General features: G+C 56.7%; 2 protein-coding genes across 3 annotated transcripts; both read right to left on the bottom strand.

Moving 5' to 3' along the window:
- Positions 1-1,058: 1,058 nt before the first annotated feature.
- Positions 1,059-17,091, bottom strand: KCNJ4 (potassium inwardly rectifying channel subfamily J member 4). 2 transcript variants are annotated; one of them, XM_054813434.1, is made up of 3 exons: positions 16,724-17,091; positions 4,625-4,803; positions 1,059-3,362 (listed from the first exon to the last, which is right to left on the bottom strand). In XM_054813434.1, exons 2-3 carry the CDS (start codon positions 4,660-4,662, stop codon positions 2,033-2,035), a joined length of 1,368 nt encoding a protein of 455 aa, XP_054669409.1. In that variant the 5' UTR covers positions 4,663-4,803; positions 16,724-17,091; the 3' UTR covers positions 1,059-2,032. The 2 variants fall into 2 exon arrangements, with proteins under 2 accessions (XP_054669409.1, XP_054669408.1); XM_054813433.1 differs by lacking the exon at positions 4,625-4,803.
- Positions 7,347-8,465, bottom strand: LOC129201758 (endosome-associated-trafficking regulator 1-like). The gene has a single exon (XM_054813435.1). It carries the CDS (start codon positions 8,463-8,465, stop codon positions 7,347-7,349), a length of 1,119 nt encoding a protein of 372 aa, XP_054669410.1.
- Positions 17,092-22,180: the final 5,089 nt, after the last annotated feature.

Raw genomic sequence — 22,180 nt, 5'->3', positions numbered from 1 at the left:
TGTCTGCTCTTCTCTCATCCTCCTGCCGGTTCCTCTTCTGTTCTTGGCAAGGCTTGCCAAAGGTGTCAGATCACTGCTTGGGTGCAGAGCAAACCTATGCAGGGCAGCTGTCCCCCCACAGAACCTATGCACCAGGACAACAAATGGCCACGTCTGGGTCTACACCCGTCTTGTTAGTCTATCCCTGCTCTTTCTCAAATGTACTCCCATATTACGTCACTTCCTCATCTTCTTTTTCCCTTCCTCCTCCTCCACCTGCCTCCTGTGCCTGCTTCTTCTTCTCACTCCCACTATTTCCTTCCTTCCCCTTCTGCTTCTTCCCCCCTTCCTCTTGCTCCTTGAACCAATTCCAAATTGATATCAAGATGATGTTTTTCTGCTTTGTAGATCAGGGGTTGGGTGGGACATCGTTTCTTCAGCCATTCCTCCCATTGCACAACTGTTGGGTGTCCAGAGCAGCTTCCTGATCTACCTGTTTCTCCTTCTGTCCTCATATCATCTACAGTTCTGAAGGAGTGATTCTGCTGCTCCTAAAGGAAAAGGCTTGCCAGGTTTTCATGTCTTTCGTGAAATGACAGCAAAGTGATGTTACAGGTCTAGCTCTGGTTGATGCCCTCATTCATTATTTCCCCTAATTCTTACTTGCTTCTAGAAAAAAAAAAAAAAGAGGTTTTGGTGGTTTTTATATGGGGTTTTTGAGCCTTATTTCTAGAGCAGTGTCTTGCATGTCTCTGCCCATACAAGTATATCTATAACCATTCCCTGGGCAAAACTCTAGTTATCTCCAAAGCAAGTAGGATTGTTTGACCCATCCTACTGGTAATTTTAATGCAAATGCTTCCCTCTATATCATACATTTTGTATTATCTTCTCCCCAAGCAAATTCTCTGAGCCTCTTATTGTAGGTCTTTACCAGGGAGGCCCAGAACATGGGAGCCCTCGTGGTGGAGTTTCCAGGCACCAATGCCATACAAACAGCAAACACCAGCACTAATAACTCTCATCAGTCTCTATACCAACCTGCAGCCTTGGGGTCTCTCCTTTGCTTCCAAACCTCCCCCTGGGATATTAGACTTTATTAAAAATAAATAGTTACAAATTCAGTTTTACAGCTGATGGCAGCAGGGAGAAGAACGGAGGAGGTGAAAGGAGCAAGTTGAGGGTCTGCTGTCCAGTCAGGTCACTTGTCTTGTCATCCTGGCCACGCTATGCCAGGGAGCAGTCTGAGTGTGCAAGCACAGGGCCCTGCCTCCTCTGCCAGGCGTCTCAGGAGAGGAGCAGGATGTGTTTTTCAAGAGGACTGGGAGAACTGGGTCTGAGTCCGTGGAGCCGAGCTGCTTTTGGAGGTGACAGATGCCAAAAGCCAAGGAGAGTGCAGAGTAGGCTACGTAGAATGTCCTTGTCTCCTAGCTTGGCATTTGCAGTGGAAGAATATGGATTTCAGTTCTCGTTCTGTTTTATATACAAAGAGAGAGTCATGTGCAACAAGCAATAAACATGCAAGTAAACCCCTCCCTTGAGATCCTTCCCCACTCCCTCCAGGAGTCCTAAACATTCCCGTCCATCCTCATCTGGTCAGTGCTCGGGTATCGCTCCTCTCCTAGTGATGGTCTTGACTCTTGACAGCCATGGGGCCTACCCACGTCAAGAGGGAACAGAAAGTCTGCTGTTGCCTCAGTAGCAGAGATACTTGCTGCAGGTCCTGGTCTGTCCTTTGAGGGCATGGACTCCTGTTGCCTCTCCAGAGATGAGAAACCAGGCGTGCTGCTCTCCTGCCTCTGGGCAGGAAAGGGATCCTAGCACAAGCTGCGCACACTGGAAGAGCAGTGGATCCTCACTCCTCTTCCAGGCAGTACGACTTCATGGGAAAGGGAATATATCAGAGCAGCTCCAGGCCTTGATATAGTCAGGGGCTGAGAGGCAGTCACGGGAGGCATTTTTTGGTGGGCAAGGGACTTATCCAGCTACGTACAGGTGCAGAACAGAGGAGGACACGGTGGGCAACAGGTGTGGAACGGGGAGGCTGGAGGAGTTAGATGGCCGACTCCCTGCGGTATGAGATTGTATCTAGGGGCAGAGTTGCCTGGAGCCGCTCCAGGTCCAGGTGGCTTCCAAAATCCATCATCTGAATGACGCCTCCCTCTTCTTTAGTGCTGCCCCCTAACACCACACCCACTTCGTCATCATCTTCATCTTCGTCTTGGCTGACGAGAGCCAGCTCATTCTCGTAGCAGAAGGCACTGGGAGGTGGGGGAGAAGGTAGGATAGTCATCTTGCTTTCTTGCAGCTCCCGGGCTGAGCAGCAAGGTGTGCCGGCTACCTCGTAGGTCTTGTGAAAGCGTGAATAATCCACTTTGTAGTGGTTCTTCTCCTCAAAGACAACTGGTTCAAAACGGTGACCCCAAAGGATTTCACTAGCGAGGTAAGAGCTTCGTGCCTGTGTGGTCATGGCTGTGGCTTCCACCATTCCCTCCAGGATAACAACAATCTCAAAGTTCTCCGTTTCCAACTCCTCCTTGCCAATCCCATAGAGCGGGCTCTCCTCATCAATCTCATGAACAATAATAATGGGTGAGACCAAAAATATACGATCGAGGCCCACGTCATAGCCCACATTGAGGTCCCGCTGGTCCAGGGGGAGGTATTCCCCTTCCTCTGTCATGTAGGGCTTGATGAGCTGGGCTCGGACATGGGCCTCCACAATGTGGCTCCTCCTCAGGTTGCCCACCCGCCACATGAGGCACAGTTTGCCATCCCGCACAGAGATGACTGCATGGTGACTGAAAAGGAGGGTCTGGGCCCGCTTCTTGGGCCTTGCCATCTTGGCCATGATGGTGCCAATCATGAAGGAGTCAATAACGCAGCCCACGATGGACTGGACCACAACTGCCATGATAGCCAGTGGGCACTCCTCAGTCACGCAGCGGAAGCCGTACCCAATGGTTGTCTGTGTCTCCACTGAGAACAGAAAAGCCCCTAGGAAGCTGTTCACGTGCATGATGCAGGGTTTGAGGAGAGAGGGACCGCCTCCCACTGCCGGTGCATTGAGGTCACCATGGAAGAAAGCGATGCACCAGAAGAGGAAGCCAAAGAAGAGCCAGGAGACCAGGAAGGCGGCGGAGAAGATCATAAGCATGTACCGCCAACGTGTGTCCACACAGGTGGTGAAGATGTCGGCCATGTAGCGCTGAGATTTGTTGCTCAGGTTAGCAAAGTAGACGTTGCACTGGCCGTTCTTCTTCACAAAGCGGTTGCGGTGCTTCCGCCGGGGGGCATGGCCCTTCCCGTTCCGGCTGTGCCCATTCATGCTGCCCAGCGCAGAGACCTTGTGTCCATCCTCTTCAGTCGAGACGATGCTGTACCTGGAAGAGAAGAAACAGGCATTTCCAGCAGAAGTACATGAAGAACAGCAGCAACCACCGAGACAGCGAGGGCGGGAGACACGTGGGTGGCTCACAGGGCTAAGATACTATGGTGTTGAATATCACAACAGCACATTTCTCTGGTTATTGCACCATGGTGCCACCCTGACCAAATTGGTGGAGCTCGGCTGCCATATTCACCGAGTCTTGCTGCCAGGAGGTTGTATCTGGCAAAGTCTAGCAGGGCAGCAAAGCAGGAGAAGCTTGTAGCACTGCAATTCCTTCCAGCCTTTGCGGTGAGGAGGGACCCAAGGCTTTGAAACCTGACAGCAGCTGGGAGAGCCAGGAAACCTGGGAGCAAGCGCCCGCGGTCTGGCCACATTTTGGCCCTGACATTATATAATGCTGTGAGTTTCTATTTTCTCCTCCGTTCTCCTCACTGATTTCATGGTGCGTCGGTGACAATGTTTATACACTTCCTGCGCTCAGGACAATTCTGTTGCCACAGCAACGTGCGTGGCTCCCAGCATCCCGCATCCAAAGCCAAAGGTGTAATTTGGAGATCAACAGACAAAATGCTGGCAGATTTCCCTGGGAGAAGCTCCCCACACACTTTCTGGGAGACGTTTGCCCCTCCAGCTCCCCTCCCTCGCAGGAGGCACTGCTGCTGCCCCTTGTGTGCTGCTGGGTCTATGGTTGCAGATACTCCTTAAAGATGTGATGGCAGAAGATGCTCTGACCACTGAGGAAATCAAAGGAGTACGCAGACCCACCAAGACCACTCTTCCCTCGTGACCACCAAGCCCTGGCTTCCCAGGACCTGTCGGGCTGTCAGTGCCTCCCTCCCACCCCATAGTGTTGACATGTCAGCTGGAGCCCTCCAGCATGGGCTTCGTGACCCTCGTCCTCCTCTTGTGGGAAGAGGGAGCAGGGGAAGCACGTGTGGCTGGAGCTGCAACTCCCGGGGAATCTTGGGGATAGGGGGCTTCTGCAGCACTGTTTGAATCTGTAATTTCTGATCCAGAACCATGCAGTGCTTTGCTTCTCCTCTGTAGCACTCCTCCTCTGAGCACTGCCCACATGTATGGTGTGTCTTGGATTGGAGAAGGAGAGAGGAGCCATATCTTGGAGCAGAAAAGCCCCTGGCAGATAATTTGAGAAGAATATACCAAAAGGCAGGCTGAAAGTAGGGCCTGAGGGGCCAGATGAGGAGGAACAGGCCACCCTGGGCAGCAGCAGTCCTTGAGAAGTGGGTTACTCACCGGTTGACTCGGACGCTGCCCATGGCTCGCTGTATCATCAGGTGTCAGGGGGCCGCGGGAGCTGGGAGCACACGGGATCTCATGCAGCAGCAGCACTCACATGGGACCAGGCGGCTCTGGGTTTCACCTTTGGTGAGCTGGGAGCCGTGCTGCCATTGTGATTGCTCCTGGGCACGTGCCTTGCAGAGAAGGATGAAGCAAAACCCAGTCAGAGCCTCCCTTGACAACACCCGTCCCAGTCCCGGAGCTGGGGGGCACAGGGCTCCCAGCCTTTTGCTCAGGATGGGTTTGGAGGTGTCTGTCAGGCACCGTGCTGCAGCCTGGCTCAGGCAGGTGAGGAGCTGATGGATGCAGACTGGGTTGCACAGCCCACAGCCCCCACAGTCTCCAGCATCTACCACCAAGAAAGGTGCAAGGCTGTTGCGGTCACCGCTCTCCAGATCAAGGGCACAACGGTTGAGCAGCTTGCAGGGCCCTTGCCCTGAGCCCTTTTATTAATATCATAGCTTACACTAGGACAAGAGCTCAGCCAGGCTAAATACCTCGCGCACAAGGACTAACGAAGCACGGACATGCACAGCAGCCCTCAGGGATCCGCATCAGTCCAGCCTGACCCAGAGGGAATTTATTTCCAGGGGGTGCAGAACATCGCGCCCGTTTCAAAGAGGAGAAGAAAAGCGATGGGTAGAGACAGAAAGGAGAACTGATGGAAAGGAAGGGCTTAGGGGTAGCCAAGGAGAAGCCAGTTAGAGCAAACAGACCTTGTGATGTGCCCTGTGTACAGCATCCAAGGAGCGGCTCAGCAGCAGAGCCCTGGGGAGGATGTCCAGGAGATGTTACGTCCCGACCCCGATCCTCCCCGAACTGAAGAACGGGGAAACCGAAGACTCAAGAGGAGACCTATCCCGCCTGCACAGAGCTGCTGGGAAGTGAAATACAGTGAGGGGGTAATGACTCACAGATTAGGAAGGGCTTTGTACACCCATGCTAATCCTGCACTGTAACCTTTGGATTACAGCAGCCAGTGTGGAGTGCAGGACACAGACACAGCCAGCTAGTTCGCTTTCCCCCAGCCTCACCGATGAGCAACCAGTGGTTGCCATATCTGGGACAAATCCAAGGATTTTGGGGTCAAATCCAAGGTTTAGAGTTGCTTGCAAGTAGTCATGCACAGACAGGAGAGATGAACAGCAAGCAATGTTGTCGGGGACAGAAAAGCTGGTGAGAACCATCCTGGTCTCATCATCAGTGATGATGAGTGAATGGCAGAACGGGGCTTCATGTGGCTAAGGGTGACCACTAGTTTTCAGCAGTTAGGAGCACAGACTAGAAAGCAGCAAGTAATGATCTCCAGACATCACTTCTGATGTGCAAGCACTGCCATTGTCATGTCTGGGATGAAGATTAACCAGTAGTATCTCCTCCAGAAACCAAGGTTACTTGAGGCAGTTTAAGCCCTGTGGCAACACAAACATGGTTGTTCAGACCAGGGATATTATAGGACCAGGAGAGGACAGCAACCTTGTAGTCCGCAACTCACCATATAGAGGTAAAAGTGAACCGCTGCCCAAAAAATTCCCATCAGGAAAAAGCGCTTTGGCACTGAACTCTGCCAGCACCCACCTCCTCACTGACCTACAGTGCCCAAGTCTTTAAGGAGGGTCAGTTTGGCCAGATACGAGAAATTTTGTTGTGCAGCTGGGTAAACCTACAGCAGAAACTGGGGTTGGTACCTAAATTCACCAGAAATGTTGAGGCATGGCCAGCTGATGAAGCATCTTCATGCCCACAGATGGCCCCACTAGGATAAAGCTAAGATGTATCTTCAGTGATTACATGGTGAGTTTGGACTGCAGGGTCCCACAGGTCTTTAGGAGGTGACAAAGGTGGGTATTTTAGGTACACTCCTCTATGCCAGCTCCAGCCAGGAGAGGAAGGGCATTCTCTCCAAATGTTCCGTTCCTTAAGCCAGCCCGCATAAGCCAAGCTCATCCTTAGCCAGCACTGACACTGACGCCGGAGGAAAGGCACTGCCACAGCTCACGTACGGATACTTCACAACTTCCCAAAGGTTTCTGACCACCACTACCACCCCTTTCCCCAGCTCCAGGAACAGGTGCACAATTTCTAGAGACTTCGGATTTCTGGCCCAGGTGGTGGTCAGCTCCAAAAGAGGAGGAAGACCAAAGGAGCTTCTGCCCACTGCAACCATGTCTAGCAGCACCCAGATCTCTGCTCTCATCTTCCCCAGCTCACCGAGAAGGGGCAAAGGAAGCAGATGAAATGTAGGTACCTCAAGGGCTGGGCTTGTCTCCGGTTCTGGCTGGTACAGCTGAGGGAAGGGATGGGCGCACTGTTTAAGAGCTCTGCATCCCATGCTGCTGTGCTTCCTCCTGGCTCCCACACGGGAGCTCAAGTCAGCCAGAGCTGTGGCACGGCCTCTTGCGCAGAGCCCACCACGGCTGGACCTTGCAGCTCAGAGCCTGGAAAACGTTTGCTTCTGGCTCCACAGTGCCAGAACAGAGCATCAGCAGCTAAAACCACATCACTACCTGCAATTTGTACTTAATCACAAGAAAACTATTTCCATGAAGAATAAAGGCTAACAATTTGAACACACACATTCCAGCACATGAGAGCAAATTATTTTAGTACAGGCTGTAGTGGGAAACTGGTGGTCTTGGTCCATGTAATCATGCATAAGACCCACACAGAATTAACTTTATAGCTCTTTTTCTCCTTCAACTTCGGAAATCTTGCCAGTGGATTGAAGGACCTCAGCAACAAAATGCAGGGACTCTGCTCCAGAGACAAGCTGTCTGATGGACCAGTTTGCACCCGTTATTATCTTGTGGAGGTTCTGCAAGGCGAAGTTTATGTTGTGCTTCACAGCCCCTAGGTCAGTCATTTGGCCCGCTCTCAGGTTTTCATTCTCCACCTTGGAGCTCTCCAGCTCTCCCTGGAGAATAAAGATCTCCTGCTTCAGCTTCTCCACATTGCTTTCTGCCTCCAGAGCCCGCTGGGTCATTAGCTGGAGACTCCACTCTGTCCGCTGGACAAAGGACTGTAGCTCTTGGGCTTCCCTCTCCTCTTTGGCCAGACTGGCCTTCAGCTGCCTCTCCAGCCTCTGCACTGTGGATGCCTGGCTCTCCAAGGAGCTCTGCATGCTCCTGACCACCCTCCTGAGCATGGCGTTCTCCTCCCTGAGCGTGTCATGGGTCAGATGCAGGGATGGGAGCTCCCTGTCCCCGATGGACTCCTTGTGCAGCATGTGGGGCTCTGCTCCCTTGGTGCGCTCTGGGTACCCCAGATAAGGGTCACTGGCATGGGCCCATGGGGCAAAGGCATCCATCCCCAAGTGCTTGCCCGCGCTACACTGGAAAGAGTCGTAGGAACCGCATGGTGCCATACTGGCAGTTCGGAGAACGTGAGACTTTTGATGCACAGGAAGGTGACAGGTCCAGCTGTGGTCCTCATCTTCGGACAAGCTGCCAGGCATTTCTGTGTCTTTGTAACATGGTTCCTGAAACTCCTGAGCTTCCTCCTCAAGCTCCAGTGCATGCTTAGTCACCCTCTTGGCATATATTCTATTTTTCACTCCATCGTCTTTCACCATGTAAGAGTGCCTGGGATTTAGGGAAAATGGGACGGGTTCCCCTAGATCCTCCACCTGACTGTCACCCGAGCTGTCATGGCTCTTGCACTGGGGTGGAGGACGTGTGGATTGGCAGGGGTAGCTGAATTCGTCATCGTTGTCATCGTCATCATCATCATCTTCCAAGCCTTGAGATTCTGGGCAGACCCTCTCCGTTGTCCCAGAGATCCCAAGCAGCCATGACATTTTTCACAACACTTGGGGCTGCAGCAAGTGGAAGGATCCAAATTATCCTCCCAGAGCCCAGGTCACACAGGCAGGTGACACTGACAAGCAGTGCACCAGCTTCTGCAGCCTTGGCGATGCTCGTGGGGCAAGAGGCAGTCACCAAAATCCCTCCATTTAGATCACCAGGGTGTTTGGGAGGGAGCGGAGGGGAGGACCAGGCATCTCTGTGTCTTTGCTATGGGGAGAACAGCAATCACCAAGGTCTGTGATGTCATCGTGTGACTCACTGCCTGCTGTGAGGTCATGACCGGGGGAGAGGAACCGATCAACTGCAAAAGTGCTTTTTTGGCAGCAAGAGGATGAGCCGGGTCCCCATGGCTGCAGAGGCAAGCCCAGCTCAGGGATGCTGCCAGTGGGCAGAGAGGAGCTCATGAAGCTACCTGAGACCTCCAGCATGCATTAGGGACAGCCCCGGGCAGGCAGCATGGGGCAGAGGGGACAACCATGGCCCAGCAGGTCAGCTGCGGGAAGGTGTGAGATGAGACCCAGAGATCTCAGGCGGTGAGATCAAGCCACTGGCATTTTGGTGCCAGGGCTCACCCTGGGCAGAGGCAGGAGACATCACCAGCAATTTGGCCAGAGGCATCGCACCAAGCTGGCCGGCCAGCGAGGGGTTCGTGCCATGGTGCTGCCGATCTGATTCATCCCCCGCTGCCAGCTGGCGCAAGGAAGCGTTAGTAATACCGGGCGCCACAAACTCAGAGCGGCAAGAGCCAGGAGACGAACGAAAATAAACCCACTTACTGCTTCCACCCCAACACACCCCCACAGCGTGCGGGGACGCCATGGGAAAGACAGACAGGCAGGCAAGAAGCCCTGGGCTGGGGACTGCCATCACATTGGGCCAGCGTTCACATTAACCCCCCCAGAGATGCCACGCCAGGAGGTGATGTAGCCACCATCCCTCCTCAGCAGCTGGTGGCCCAGGGCCATTGCTGACGTCCCTGACTACAAAATGGGTGCCACCAGCTCGGCAAGGCCAGGGGCTAAACCAGGAGCCCAAACTCTATGCCAGCTCCTTTCAAATGGCTGTGAAAGGGTCCCATTGCTCCTTGGAAACCTGAAACACAAATGGGATGAAGGGGGAAGGCTCAGAGATGCCTCTGGCAAAAGGGGACGCTATTCCCATCCTGAACAGGCAGCTGCCTATTGCACAGACCAGGGGGAGGAAAGCCTGGCCAAGGACAGAGGTGCAAATCCTGGAGCATGCCCGAGGACCTTTCTTGGAGGTTTTCTGCCTCCTGGGACCCACATGTGCCCAGAGGAAGCTGGGGAGTCAGCAGCAGCTCCTGGGGAGTGGGATGAAACCCCACCAGCGGGTGCAGCGTGGGACACCCTGGGAGATGCTAGGCAGGAGACTGCGGTTCTGAGAGAGATGCCTCTCCACCCCTCCTGTCCCCAGCATACATGAACACCCATGTATTTCATGGCCTGAGGTAGCCCCCCGGCACTTCAGGAAGCCGCTGTAGTGTGGGCATCGCAGCCCCTGTCTTGCAGCGTTGAAGCTGTCAGCCAGGTGGGTCTCCAGGGGCCAACAGCCGCCTCCTGCCCTGCAGCCTGGGCTGCCCTTCCCTCCTTCCCAAACGCTTTCCCCCTCCTGTGCCCTAGATTGAGCGATGCCGGGGACACCACCGTCATGCTGCAGTCATCCCTGCCATCCCGGGTGATGCCACGCTCCAGCGGCACAGGCCATTGCACCAGCCCACGCTGCCGCTGCAGCGCTGCTCTGACCCCGAGCAGATGCGTGGGGCCAGGCTGCTGCCATCGCTTTCCAAGGGATCTGCGGGCTAATAATAACGTCAGGGCACGTGGTGCTGATGCAATGCCTCCATCGCTCCATCCCAGTGCACGGTGCAGTGCCTCGCACATCCCAGGCTTTCTCCAGCCCCTGCCAGAGCAGATCATATTTGACAATCCTTCCTTAAATTTGCAGTGGAAGAGTCTCATGAAACAGAACAGAAAAGTCCACGCCGAAGTACTCCCCCACTTCTCTTTTTATAACAACCGTATCTGGTGCTCTGGGACGTACACCGTGAACGACGATGATGGAAAAATCCCAGAGTATTTTTACACTCTTAGTCTTTGCTTTATCTGGAGTCGTCTGGCAAATGCTTCCCTCCTGTCTGTGGTCAATACTGCAGCCGCTGGTTGTGCCGCACTTTGTGCCTTTATTCCTCTTACTGACTGGGCAGCACCGTCCGGTTTTGAGATCAGCATCCACAGACCCATCCTGCCGGCTCAGGCATGGTGACAACACGGCAGTTGTCTTCTCACCTCTTGGGGAGTCAGGGTGGAAACACCCACAGCAGAGAGGGGACCCCTTTGGCTTTTTGCAGAGCAGACCCATGACATTTGGTTTGTCCTCTCCATCCTCTTTGTAACTCCATCTCGTATCCTCTTCCTCACAAACACTCCCGGGGTTCATGCCGGGGCTCAGAGGGCAGCTCGGTGCCGTGGGGCTGTCTCGCTGCAAGAAGCAGCGGCCAAGCTCTCGCTCCTCGGTGCCGGCAGGGCTGGGTGCTAGGTGCTGTACAAACACGCGCAAAGGCACAAGTCACCGTGCGGGAGAGTTTTACCATATTAAAAAGGCAAGTGACATATGGAAGGTGAGGGGAGGAAGCTGTAATCAACTCTATACCATTTTTATATACACACTTCTGCCTTTTCGTTCAATAATTATAAATAGATCGAGTAAGTGCCAACAGTCCCCATCTGCCCCGCAAGGCATGATCCGCTGACCAGTTTCTCTCTCCAAAAGAGGATTTTATTAATGTGCCTCTGCCCAGTTCATATTTTGGGGTGGAGTGAGAGGGGGGGATTTTTTCCCCCCACCCCGTGAAGCCCTGGAGCCTGGGGATGGGTAATATGAAAACAAAACAAAATGATTTGAAGTTAAACCATCTCAGTGTGTGACTCAGAGCTATTCATAGCTCCCTGAAGCCAGCTGCAGCAACGGAGCCAGAAGGATTCTGCCCGTATTATTATTCCAATTACCATCTGAATTAAAAGTTTGAGCAGTGATCAACCCACATACTGACGGGAGGGGGAGAGAAGAAAGCGAGAGAGAAGGAGAGAAAGAGAGAGAGGGAGAAAACACAGATAAAAATGGGATCCACACAAAGGTCCCCAGGATGACAAAGTCGGGAAGAGGCACAGAAAGGTGACAGCGTCACCTCCCGCCTGCTCCCACACCGCCCCGGCAATCCCTGCTCCGGCTGCACCGGCTGGGCAACGGCGCTGCAAGAGCGGCCGTCTGCTCCCTGGGATCCCGGCTGAGAGGAGGGGGACCCCACAGCGGGGCTGGTGCGACTGGCATGGACGCTCACCTGCTCTCCTCAAGCCAAAATGGGGCTGGGGGGACAAGAGGCAGGGGCTGGGGAGCGGCCGAGCAGGAGCGTTAAGAAGATGCTGCTGGGGCGGCCGCTGGGGGCAAGTCCCCACTTTTTCTTGTCGAGTGAGGCAGGTGGGTGTTATTTTTTGTGGCTGGCATCACAGGGAAAATTAAATGCTCAGGAGGCCCCTGGCCTTCCCTGGCTGGTGGTCTTGGCCAAAAAGGAGCCGGGCTTTTGTGGCAGCCAGGGCGCAGACCGTGTCTCATCTGCTCCCAGGGAAATGCTGGGGTTGACGTCTGCCCCGGCAGCCGTCCTGCCAAAACCATGGACTAGGCCCTGAAGGGTTGGTGCAAAACCCGCAAAGCTGAAAAAACGAAGGTGCTGGGGTGTTCCCAAGGTCCCCACGTCCTGGGCAGCTGCAGTGTGCTCAAGTCACCTCCTCCAGCTTCTCAGCACGACTGCACCAGTGAAGAGGTCATCTCCCCTAACCCCCCCAGCCCAGGAGCTCCCTTTACTGAGCACCCTGCCCTGCAGGAGCCTTGCCGAAAGGCTGTCCCCAGCAGCGTCCCTGCGCCTCAGCATCTCTCCAGCACGGAGTCCCTCCTGAGCCCATGCCGGCCTGGCCAGGAGGGCTGCCTACATGTGGCCTCTCGATGGCTTTGGGCTAGTTGGGACAAGGATTGTTATCGGTGCACAGGAATAGTGGGGTAAGGGTAGCCAACATCATCTGCCTGCCTGCTGCGGTTGCACTCCTGACAGGGCAGGGACGGTCTGCTGTTGCCTCTGCAAAGTGCCAGCAAGGCAGGTGCCTGCAAATGGGATATGAACAATGATAACAACAGCGACAGCAGCAAAGGGCAAGCAATAGCCGAGGTGAAGCCAGCTCTGCACCAAGCCCCTGACTGAGAGAGGCTGCAGCCGTGGCTCCACACTCAGCTGCTGCGTGAGGGCTGAGTTCCCAGCCTGGCCTGGCTGCTCAGCGCTAACCCATCAGCGATAGGGGGAAAAAAAAAAATCACCGCCCAAAACCCTTGTTGCTACTCTAACAAGGAGCTCAGCAGAGCCACCAGCCTCCTGAGGTGGTCCCAACTTCTCCCCTTTCAGTTATGCCTGCTGGGCTTCACAAACAGCCGAGGGAGCATCCCAGGTAAGCTGCAAAACTGCACTCTGCAGAGAGCGGATCAACTATTTTGCTACAAGCCTGCTGACTGCAGCTTGACCAGTTAAACAAATGCACCTGAAAGACATCAAGCCTAAGCGCTGCCCAGTGCCTGCGGTATGGAGCACCATCCCCCCCTCCTCCCACCTGCCCCCTGGCTCCCCAACATGGTGGGAGCTGCCAGCGTGGACAGGCTCAGGTGCAGGGGGACAGCGGTGTGAAGCGGGACACACAGCTGCATTTGCATGCTGCTACGCCTGCAATATCCCCCCCCCGCCATCACTACAGGTTGCTGTCGTACCCCTGCTCCTCCGGGCTGCGATGCTCGCTCCCGCTGGCGCCCTGCCTGCTCACCTGCCTCTCGCCCGCCGGCACTCGGTGCTGCCCGCAGCGTCTGCCTGGTCGCCTCCACCCAGACACGAGGCTCTTTCTTGGTGGTGGGAGCGACGGGGACAGGAGAGGAGAGGACTTCTGGGACCGCCGGGTCTAGTCCCGTGGCAGGCACCGCCTCTTCGTAATGCCATCGAGCTTTTCGGAGGGATGCAGCGCCTGCCTGTCCAGCCTCTGGGATCCCCGGTGCCCTTCAGCCACTGTGCTCACCGTGCTGCTGGCAGGACCAATCTATACAGTTCTCATGGGGCTCCAGGGCTGCTTTACCCTCCTCTATAGAGGAGTCACTTTTGACATCCTCTTTCTATAAGTCTCTTTTCAGCTGGCCCCTCTGCGTGGGTGCCTAAGCAGGCTGCCAGCAAATGCCATGGCCCGGAGCAGAAAAGGAGCTGGCGAGAAGAGAGGGGAGAGCAAAGATGAAGGCAGGGGAAGGGAGAACAGGCAGCAGAGAGGCAGACGGGACGAGGCCGACAGCTCATTGCACCAGTGCCGCTGGCGGGGGAGGGAGGGAATGAGGTGAGGAGGGAGGCAGGAGAGGTGTCGGGGTCTTTTCTCCAAACCTTTTGCAGGGCACAGAGTGGGGGACGCTGCCTCCCTCGTTTTCCAACAGCACCAGGCTCCCTCTGAAGCATTTCGGGAGAAATGTTGCCATAGAAATAAACCAGCCGTCCAGATTGCGAGGGGCAGGCCCGCCGCCATGGTGGCAGGGGCTGGCGCTGGCGCGGGCAGAGTGGCAGCAGGAGTCCCCAGCCGGTGGCGTGGGGCAGTGCCGGGGCAGAGGATACCTTGTCCTCCATCCTCTGCTCCCCCCTCTCCGGTGAGAGCGGCAATGGTGCTGCCGTGCCAGCGTGGCTGGTGCCAGCCCCAGGCAGCATCTCCTCCCCAAATGCACCGGTGAATGCTGAAACCAGCCCTGCAGGCACGTTGCCTGCCAGCCGGCTCCCGAGAGGACGGGCATGGAGGTGCACGGATGGCTCTTTGGGGCAGTTGGGACAGGATCGCACTGGATCCCATCCCTCATCTGCCCGGGCCACGGCAACACCTTCACAGCTGGAGAACAAGCCTGAGAGGTCTGAGGGTGAGAACCAGCTCAAAGACGGCCCCTGCCCATCCTGAGCCCCCCACTGCCAGAGGATCGGCATCTCTCCCGAGGAAGGGGCTTCAAGACCGACCATCCCCAGTCAAGCCACCTTGTCTGGGGAGGAAAACCGGTGCTGTTGCCTCTGGGGGCTCCATATGAGGCCCCTCCACCCTGGTAAAGCCATCGAGGAACATGAATTTAGCCTGATGGGGTTTCGCAGCAGTGCGAGGCAAGCGCAGACGGCTTCACTCGGTCCTTACCATTCACAGAAAAAGGAGCGCCAGCGGGAGGCTGGGGAGCCGCGCGTGTGAGTAAGGGATCGATCGCTAAGACGCGAGCATCCATCTATTGATCCCCAGCCACACTGTCGGGTTAAGCCAACCCAGCGCAATAACGAGACAGGACAGTGGGAACTTGCTGAGGGCAGATTGCCATTAACCGCTCCGCTCTGCATCTGCACTGATGTCAGTGCGCAGCAGGGACAGGTATCCATCACCGTGTCCTCCTCCCCCTTGCTGGCACCCTACCGCCAGCGATACCACCCTGGGAACACAGCTGCTCCTGGGGTGATGGCCAGCAGCTGAGCTTGGGGTGGCCAAACGGCCGGAGGGGCCAGCAGGGACCCATTCTGACAGCTAACTCCATCCTTCCCTGGCCACCTCCTCGCTTCCCGGCTTTCCTTGTGAACTATGGCAGGGGTCTGCGAGGGGCAAGGACTGCTGCCAGCCCCTTGCCAGCGCAGCACAGCGTGGCGCTCGGTCTTGGCACCCAAGGAAGGGGAGAGATGGAAGAGGACAAAGGTGGAGGAGAGGGAGCTCCACTTCCCTCCGGATCAGCCCTCTCCAGCTCATCCTGTCTGTTGCCAACCCCAGCATCACTCCTCTTCCTCGCCATCCCCTGTCCCCAGCAGGCTCACATTTCCCTCCTCAGGCACATATTCCCCCTGTACTTATTATTATTGTCAGCGGCTACAAACAGGGGTGGCCACGTGCCGGGGTGACTCAGGCATCTGTGGGCGCCACTTCCGATGGCGAATGGAGAGGGGGCACGTCCCCACATCTTCAGCGAGATGTGCTCCCCGTGCACCCCTCCGTCCCCTCCTGGGCTCCAGGTGACCCCAGGCCCTGGGTCCATCTCTACACCTCCCACCTCCCATGGACACCTCCTCCCGAGAAGCCGAGGAGGGCACGGAGCAGGGGTTGAGGGTAGTCTTGGAGTCATGTCACCTCCGCCATGCATCCCCCGCGTGCACTGTCACCATCTGCCCTTCACTGTGCACCCCTCGGCGGGGGCGAAGGGAGGAAGGGGTGAAGAGAGAGGCCCTGGAGCCACCGTTTGCTTTGCCATTGGATGGAGCTAGAGCTGGGTGGTGGGGACAGGAGACTCTAGGCTCTTGGCAGAGGGATTCAGTTGTCTCCAGGTGATTTGCCCAGGAGAGAGGGCATCGGGGGCTGAAGGTGGCACCAGGCATGTTGGAGGTGACCTGCCCACGCCATGCAAACCTGCCTGCCGGCTCCTACCCTGGCAGAGACACTGGCCTTGCCAACAAGGAGCAAGGGCAGAGTTTCTCCTGGGCTCCTTCACCCACACCCAGTATCCAGAAGACCCTTTGCACCCTGCCTGTCTGGAGGATGTTGGCCCATCACCAGCAGGATCAGCCATTCTGGGACTAGAAGAGCTTGAAGGCAAGGGAGAGGGGGGCAGGTCTGGAACCTGAAAAGCTCCACAGGCAGCAGGAAAGCCAAAGCGGCCGCTTCGGCCCCGGTCACACCCCAGTGCTTGGAGAATGGGTGTCCAGCTCCATTCTTCTCCAGGCTGCCTTAGGGAACCGGCCAGAAGCATTGCCCATGCAGAGCAGGAGAAATGAATGGTGAGCAAGACCCAGCTGAGGGCGAGAAGGCTCTAAGAAAACACGGGGAGCCGAAAAAATGAAGAAGTTACCTGCAAAGTGACCGAAGTCAGGGCAGCGAGGGAAGGGGAGGGAAGTTGGGGAGGTTGACAGGCGGGTACCCACCCCTGCCCCTCGGCCCGCAGCCGCCCCGGTAGCCGTATGTGCATACGCCGTGCACACAGGCAACTTTATTATTCACTGGCACGCTCACATGAAGCCACGCATCTCTCCCTAAGTTATATTTATAGCTGTTCCTCAGAGCGAGCGCAGATGAAACAATACATTATTTTCCTAAGGAAAAAAAAAACCCTTCCCGGTCTCATGCCGGTGAGGGGAGCAGCGCGCCCCGGCACCGCCTCTTACCCGGGTCCTGCCGAGGGCTGCCGCCTGCTCCAGCCGTGCCGAGCCAACATCAGAGGAAGGGGAAAGCGGCCGGTTTCTCCATCTCACCATGAAACGTCTCAGCCAGACCGGAGGAATCGGGGAGGTCTCTCTGCAGCCCTCGCTCGCCTCTGGCTTGGGGTTTTCCCCCCCCCCGCCCCCGAGGAGCTACTTCTCCACCGCGACCTGCTCCTCTCCTAACTCTGTCTTGCCCACGCCAGCGCTCTCCTCCTGCCTCTGCCTCTCCTCAGCATTTTTTGCTCCGGGGAGTGTCCATCCCACGGAACGCTGATGTGCCTTCGTGGCTCGGCGACGGGTTCAGATCTTCCCCTCCTGCCTGGCTCCCTCCTTCCCTGTCGTTATTTGCCCATGCCCCTCGCTGCCCCCCTCCTTTGGTCCCCAAATCCCCCCTTTCCCTTCCACTCTTCCTCCCTTTGCGCTCCGCTCCCTTTCCCTGGCTGCCTCTCCCCCTCGCTGATTGCTATGCAGTCTGTAGCTGAGAAGTCAGTAACTCTGTGGTAGGATCCAGCAGCTTTCCGCTACTTTAGCCCATCCTCGTGTGTGAGCTCAGAGCCACGGAGGCACCGCTGCGGAGCTGCCATGGGGGAGACGAGAGCGCAACCATCGGCAGCGAGAAGGGGACGGCGGGGCCGCTGGATGCCCTGGGGAGGTGAATCCTCCCGCCGGGCTGGCACAAGGGGATGAAATATCCACTGTCAGGGGGTTTTTTCCCACCTGGATTTGGGGTGCTGGGCTGACACCTCTCCCTGAGGAAGGACCAGGCTCTCTCGGCTCGTGCAGAGCATTTGCCGCGGGGCATCACCTCTCCGCATCCACAGCCCGGCCTCCCCATCCTGCAGCGCTGGGGCTGTCCTGCGATGCCAGGGACGGGAGCACAGGCAAGGAGGGACCCGACCTTGGCGCTCCAGGGTGGTGCGTGGCCACCCCGCTGGGAAACCTGACCCGGAAACCTCTCCTGGGTCTCCATGGCCGGCAGCATCTCAGGGGCTTTGAAGAGGTCACTTCTTGGTGGCAAGGCGAGGGGCCAGGGGACCCTGCGGCAGCGAAGCTGCCCCTTTCATGCAGGAGGGAAGCCTGACCCCCCGAAGAGAGCCCTGACCCCGCAGGCAGTGGCTGTAGCACAGGCTCCCGGGGACAGCCTGCACCAGGCCAGCGGGGTCCATCGGCATACTTTCCATCTCGGTGTCTCATCTGCCATCTCCAGCATTAAGGCCTCTGCTGGATAGTCAAAAAAGATCAAAAAACCCACTTTTTGAGTGCCCTCTGGGTCTCAATGCTGCAGCAATCATGACCCTCCCTCCCGAAATCATCCCAAGATCCCCTGGCACAGGGATGCCCCCTCGCACAACATGCTGCAGGGACGGCCATTCCCCGCCAGCATCAGTGAGCACCGCTGCAGCGAGCGCAGCCCGCTCTCACCTGGCAAACCCACCCCAGGGGGAGCAGAGGGTATTTTTAGCAGCTCTTTGCACAGATAAGCAGCTGCAAATGGGGAGCATGGCAGCCTCCTGCACCAGCCACCTCACCCCAGCCCAACCACAGCTGCTCCTCACTGTTCAAACCGGGGGTCCTGGGGAGCTGCGGCACCCAGATGGAGCGGGACCAGCCTCCTCCCTCCATCCCCTCTGCAGCCGTCTGTACGGCGACCTGTTCACGTTCCGCTGGGGGCTTGCTTTCCCAAAAGACCCATCCCCAGGGTCCGTGGGGCTGCATCCCAAGAACTACTGTCTGGGAGCTGCACGGGTACCCGGCCGGAAAGCATACCGGCCCTCTGGCACCTCAACAAGCCTTTTCCCTCTGTGCAGTAAAGGGATGAAGATGCTGCTGACACATCTTGCTCCTTCCTGGGGTGGGTGAAGCCGCCAGGCACCCGTGTGCCCCTGCAGCCCCCTCGACTTCAGGTTGGCTTTCACTCCCTCTGCCTTTTGCTCCTCATCGCCGGCTCCCCCCAGACCTCACCGCATTTCCCTCCTCCTGGGCAGCAAGAGGATGAATAGCTGCACCTTGTGCACGGCACGGCACCCTGGCGTAGCCAAGAGGCAGCCGGCACAGCCGGGGCCATCAGGAGGGACATGGAGATGTTGCATCAAGGATGCCACCAGCCCCTCACTGTCCTTGTACCCCTGGGGTGCCATGACCCGGCTGCCCCAGGCTCGCCGGCCCTGGCAGCGGGGTGGCTCACACTCGCCACCCCCGCCCGTCTCCACCGGCACCGTCTTTAATAAGAAGCATGGAATATTTTAGCACCTATGGAAAAGCCACCACAGACGGTGGTGGCAGCCGTTGCCAGGGAGACGCTCCCAAAAATAGCCCCACTCCGCCAACCTTTCCCGATGCTGCTGTGGGGATGGGGGAGGCAGAGGGGCGGAGGGATGGAGGGATGGAAGGGTGGAGGTATGGATGGAGGGATGGAGGAAAGGAGGGAAAGAAGGATGGAGAGATGGGTGGAGGAATGTTTGGAGGGATGGATGGAGGGGTGGATGGAAGGATGGCTGGAGAGGGATGTAGGGGGAAGCAGGAGCTCCTGGGAAGGTGAGCAAGTGCTGCCTGACCTCTCTGCTCCCTGGGGATGAAGACAAGTGCAACCTCCATGCCAGTAGCCCCTGCTTGGGCACATAAGGTCCCACTTTCCTGCAACACCAGCTAAGCCAGCATGAGCCCTCTCTGCCCTGGGCGGGTCTGACTTTGAGTGCTTAAACCAGACAACACAGTTTTGGACTCCTTAGCACCTGCCTGGCTCCCTCTGCCGTCCTCCTCCGGCTGTCCCATCTCTGCCCCAGTGCTCCAGGACTGCCCCGGCCGAGCTGTCCCGGTCACGGGGGCAGAGGTGATGAGAGATGGAGGTGGCCTATGGTGTTCAACCCCATCATGTTCCCCATCCCCTCTGGGAATGACGAATCACTTTCCACTCTGGTCCACTCTGGGATGAATCCTGGGGGTCTGGATGCGGCCTGAGCCACAGCCTGCAGCAGAAATGGAGGGGGAGTCCCAGCCAAGCACCTCCAAGGGCAAAAGCACAGAAGCCTTCCTGCTGGCAGGAAACTAATGCTTTAGTGAGAAGGAAACCCCCTTCTCCCATCTTTTCGCACCATTGCCATCGCCTTGCAGGACAGGCAGAGGTGGGAAAGAGCCCTCAACAGAGCTGCTGCCGCATGGCCCAGAGGCTCTGCAGGAGAAGGAGTCTTCCAGACCAGCAGAGAGAGAAACCCAAAAATAGAACTAAAGCGGGGGGGGGGGGGGGGGAAAGAAACCCAACAACCCCAAATTCCCGTTTTTAATGCCAAATCCTGGCTCGCTCGCCTCCCTGTCACCCTGGCGACATTCCTTGCAGTCACCATGGAAACGGGAGGCATGGAGAGAGCATCACCGTGTGGGGCGGTGGCAGCGCCCGGCATTATTTCGGGAGGCAGGGAGACACCCGGTGCAAGGCGTTTCGTGTTGCGGCAGGGAGGGAGGGAGGAGGGAAGGTTTATTTTTACTTGCTCCCACTTTGTGTGCCAGTTTTTCCTTCTCTAAGCGTCCGGGTGCCCCTCACCCTCCCGGCAGCCTTGCCAGGGCCCTGCTGCATGCTGCACGGGGATGTCCCATGGGGAGATCCCAGCCCCACCACCGTGTCTCAGCTGGGTGAGCTCAGCTGGGCTGCTCCGGTGAAGTCCCTCTCATGGTCACCTCACATGGCGGTTCCTGGTAGCACAGCAGGAGATAACGCCGTGGCTTGGGGCCGATTAGCTCTTCTTGGGAATGCACAAGATGAAGAGAATAAACCTTTGCCACCCACAATGGTCTTACGCCTCTGCAGGCGGCTTCTTTCCCTGGGTGGGACAAGAAGCTGTGAAAGGGAGCAAAGGGACCAAAGCATGACTTGGAAGGGGATCTGTTGGCATAGAGGACCCTAAACCTGTTCCCCCAAAATCTCCCATCCACATCTCAAACCTCTCTCTGCCCACCTGCAAAAGGACCTCAGACACCTGGGACCGGCTGGGTCACCAGGGCTGGGGCTTGGCTTTCACCAGCACCTGCGTGGCCTTGCAGAGCCCCGCTGAAACCCCAGGCGACTCCGCTCTGACGGCTGGAAACCAAATTTCAGCCAGTCCCTACCCCGTCGCTCCTTTGCCAACGCTATCCTTTGGTCTCTCTTCTCCTACCTCCCCAACCTCTGCCTCCGTGCCGTCAGGGGTGGGCAGGGCCCTCCCCGGTTTCCCGGGGCCAAGGGGGTGTTTTCCAGCCCGGCCTGGGAACGTGGTTGGAAAAGCCCGGTGCGGCAGGTGCTGGAGTGGCAGAGAGGGAAAACACGGCAGCCAGCCTAATGGGCAGAGAGAAAATATATGCAAATGTATTCAGAAAGGAATCCGGTGATGCTAATAGACTTGTTAGTCCTCTCAGTAAGCACCGGGAATAATATTTTTATGCTTTAATCATTAAGGATTTTACTCCAAGCGAGCCCATCAGGACGTGCCGACGGAGGGAGAGGCGGAGGGGACGGCTGCGGGTGAGGCTGGGGACCCGGAGGGACGGGGAGGGCGCAGCCACAGCCAGCCCCGGGGCAGGACCAGGCAGGGTCACACAACCCCGGAGTAACCAAATTAGACCCAAGGCCAGACATGATTTGTTTGGGGACAAGGTGATAATTTGAAACGTCCATTTGGTTGTATTAAAGCAGCTTTATATTAGTGATTAGATAATGACTGTCTAATGGTCCCGTCTCAATGCGGAGGTCCACTCACGCTGCCGTGAGACCTCCCTGCATAACCGCGGCTGCAAGGACAAGATTTATCCTAACCAGCCTGGTCAGCCAGGGCTGTTTCTGAATATCTGAAAACTTTATAACCATCACTAGTAAGTTCCTTTCTGTTAAACCTATAAAAACCAGCAGTACCTACGTGCTGCTTTCATGTTTGTAATCCACTTCCAGGAATCCAATTAATATTTTCAGCAAAGTTTGTTTCAAACCAGCCCTTGGGAGGATCTTTTTTCTTTCCTTCGGGGCTGGGCTCTGCACCACTCCAGACAGGACACCCGCGACGGTGGGGGCGGCTGGTGGGGGGCTGCCAGGGAATGGTTGTGCTTGGCCCGCTGTGGAAGTGGGATGTGACATACAGCCGCAGCGGCCCGATAATTCAGCTCTCTCCCTGCTTCTTCGTTTGCTTCAGGAGACAAGAGGCAACACCGAGGAGAAGGTGCTGGAGGCAGGACGGGGCTGGGAAGGGCAGAGGGCAGGAGGGTGCCAGCTGGGAGCAGGACAGAAGTTGATGCCCCTACGGAGAATGTCCCTGGAAAGGGTGCGTCCCCAAGGCCAGAGGATGGGGATCCCTTTCCCTCTGCCTTTTCCCCTTTAACGACACTTCCGTGTGTAACTTGAGACAAGTTGGGGAAGAAAAAAGAGGAAGGGAAAAAAAAGAAAAAGGGAAAAATAGCACA

Source organism: Grus americana, chromosome 1 (genome assembly GCF_028858705.1).
Source record: "Grus americana isolate bGruAme1 chromosome 1, bGruAme1.mat, whole genome shotgun sequence".
Taxonomy (NCBI): Eukaryota; Metazoa; Chordata; class Aves; order Gruiformes; family Gruidae; genus Grus; species Grus americana.
Note: the sequence above shows the minus strand (reverse complement) of the source record. Positions and strands in the feature narration are given on the sequence as shown.

Coding starts and splice junctions, on each gene's coding strand:
- LOC129201758 (XM_054813435.1), bottom strand. CDS start 8,465: ATGTCATGGCTGCTTGGGATCTCTGGGACAACGGAGAGGGTCTGCCCA.
- KCNJ4 (XM_054813433.1), bottom strand. CDS start 16,773: ATGTTGGCTCGGCACGGCTGGAGCAGGCGGCAGCCCTCGGCAGGACCC. Junction 3,363..16,723: donor CAGCCCTCGGCAGGACCCGG/GTAAGAGGCGGT, acceptor CTTCTCTTCCAG/GTACAGCATCGTCTCGACTG.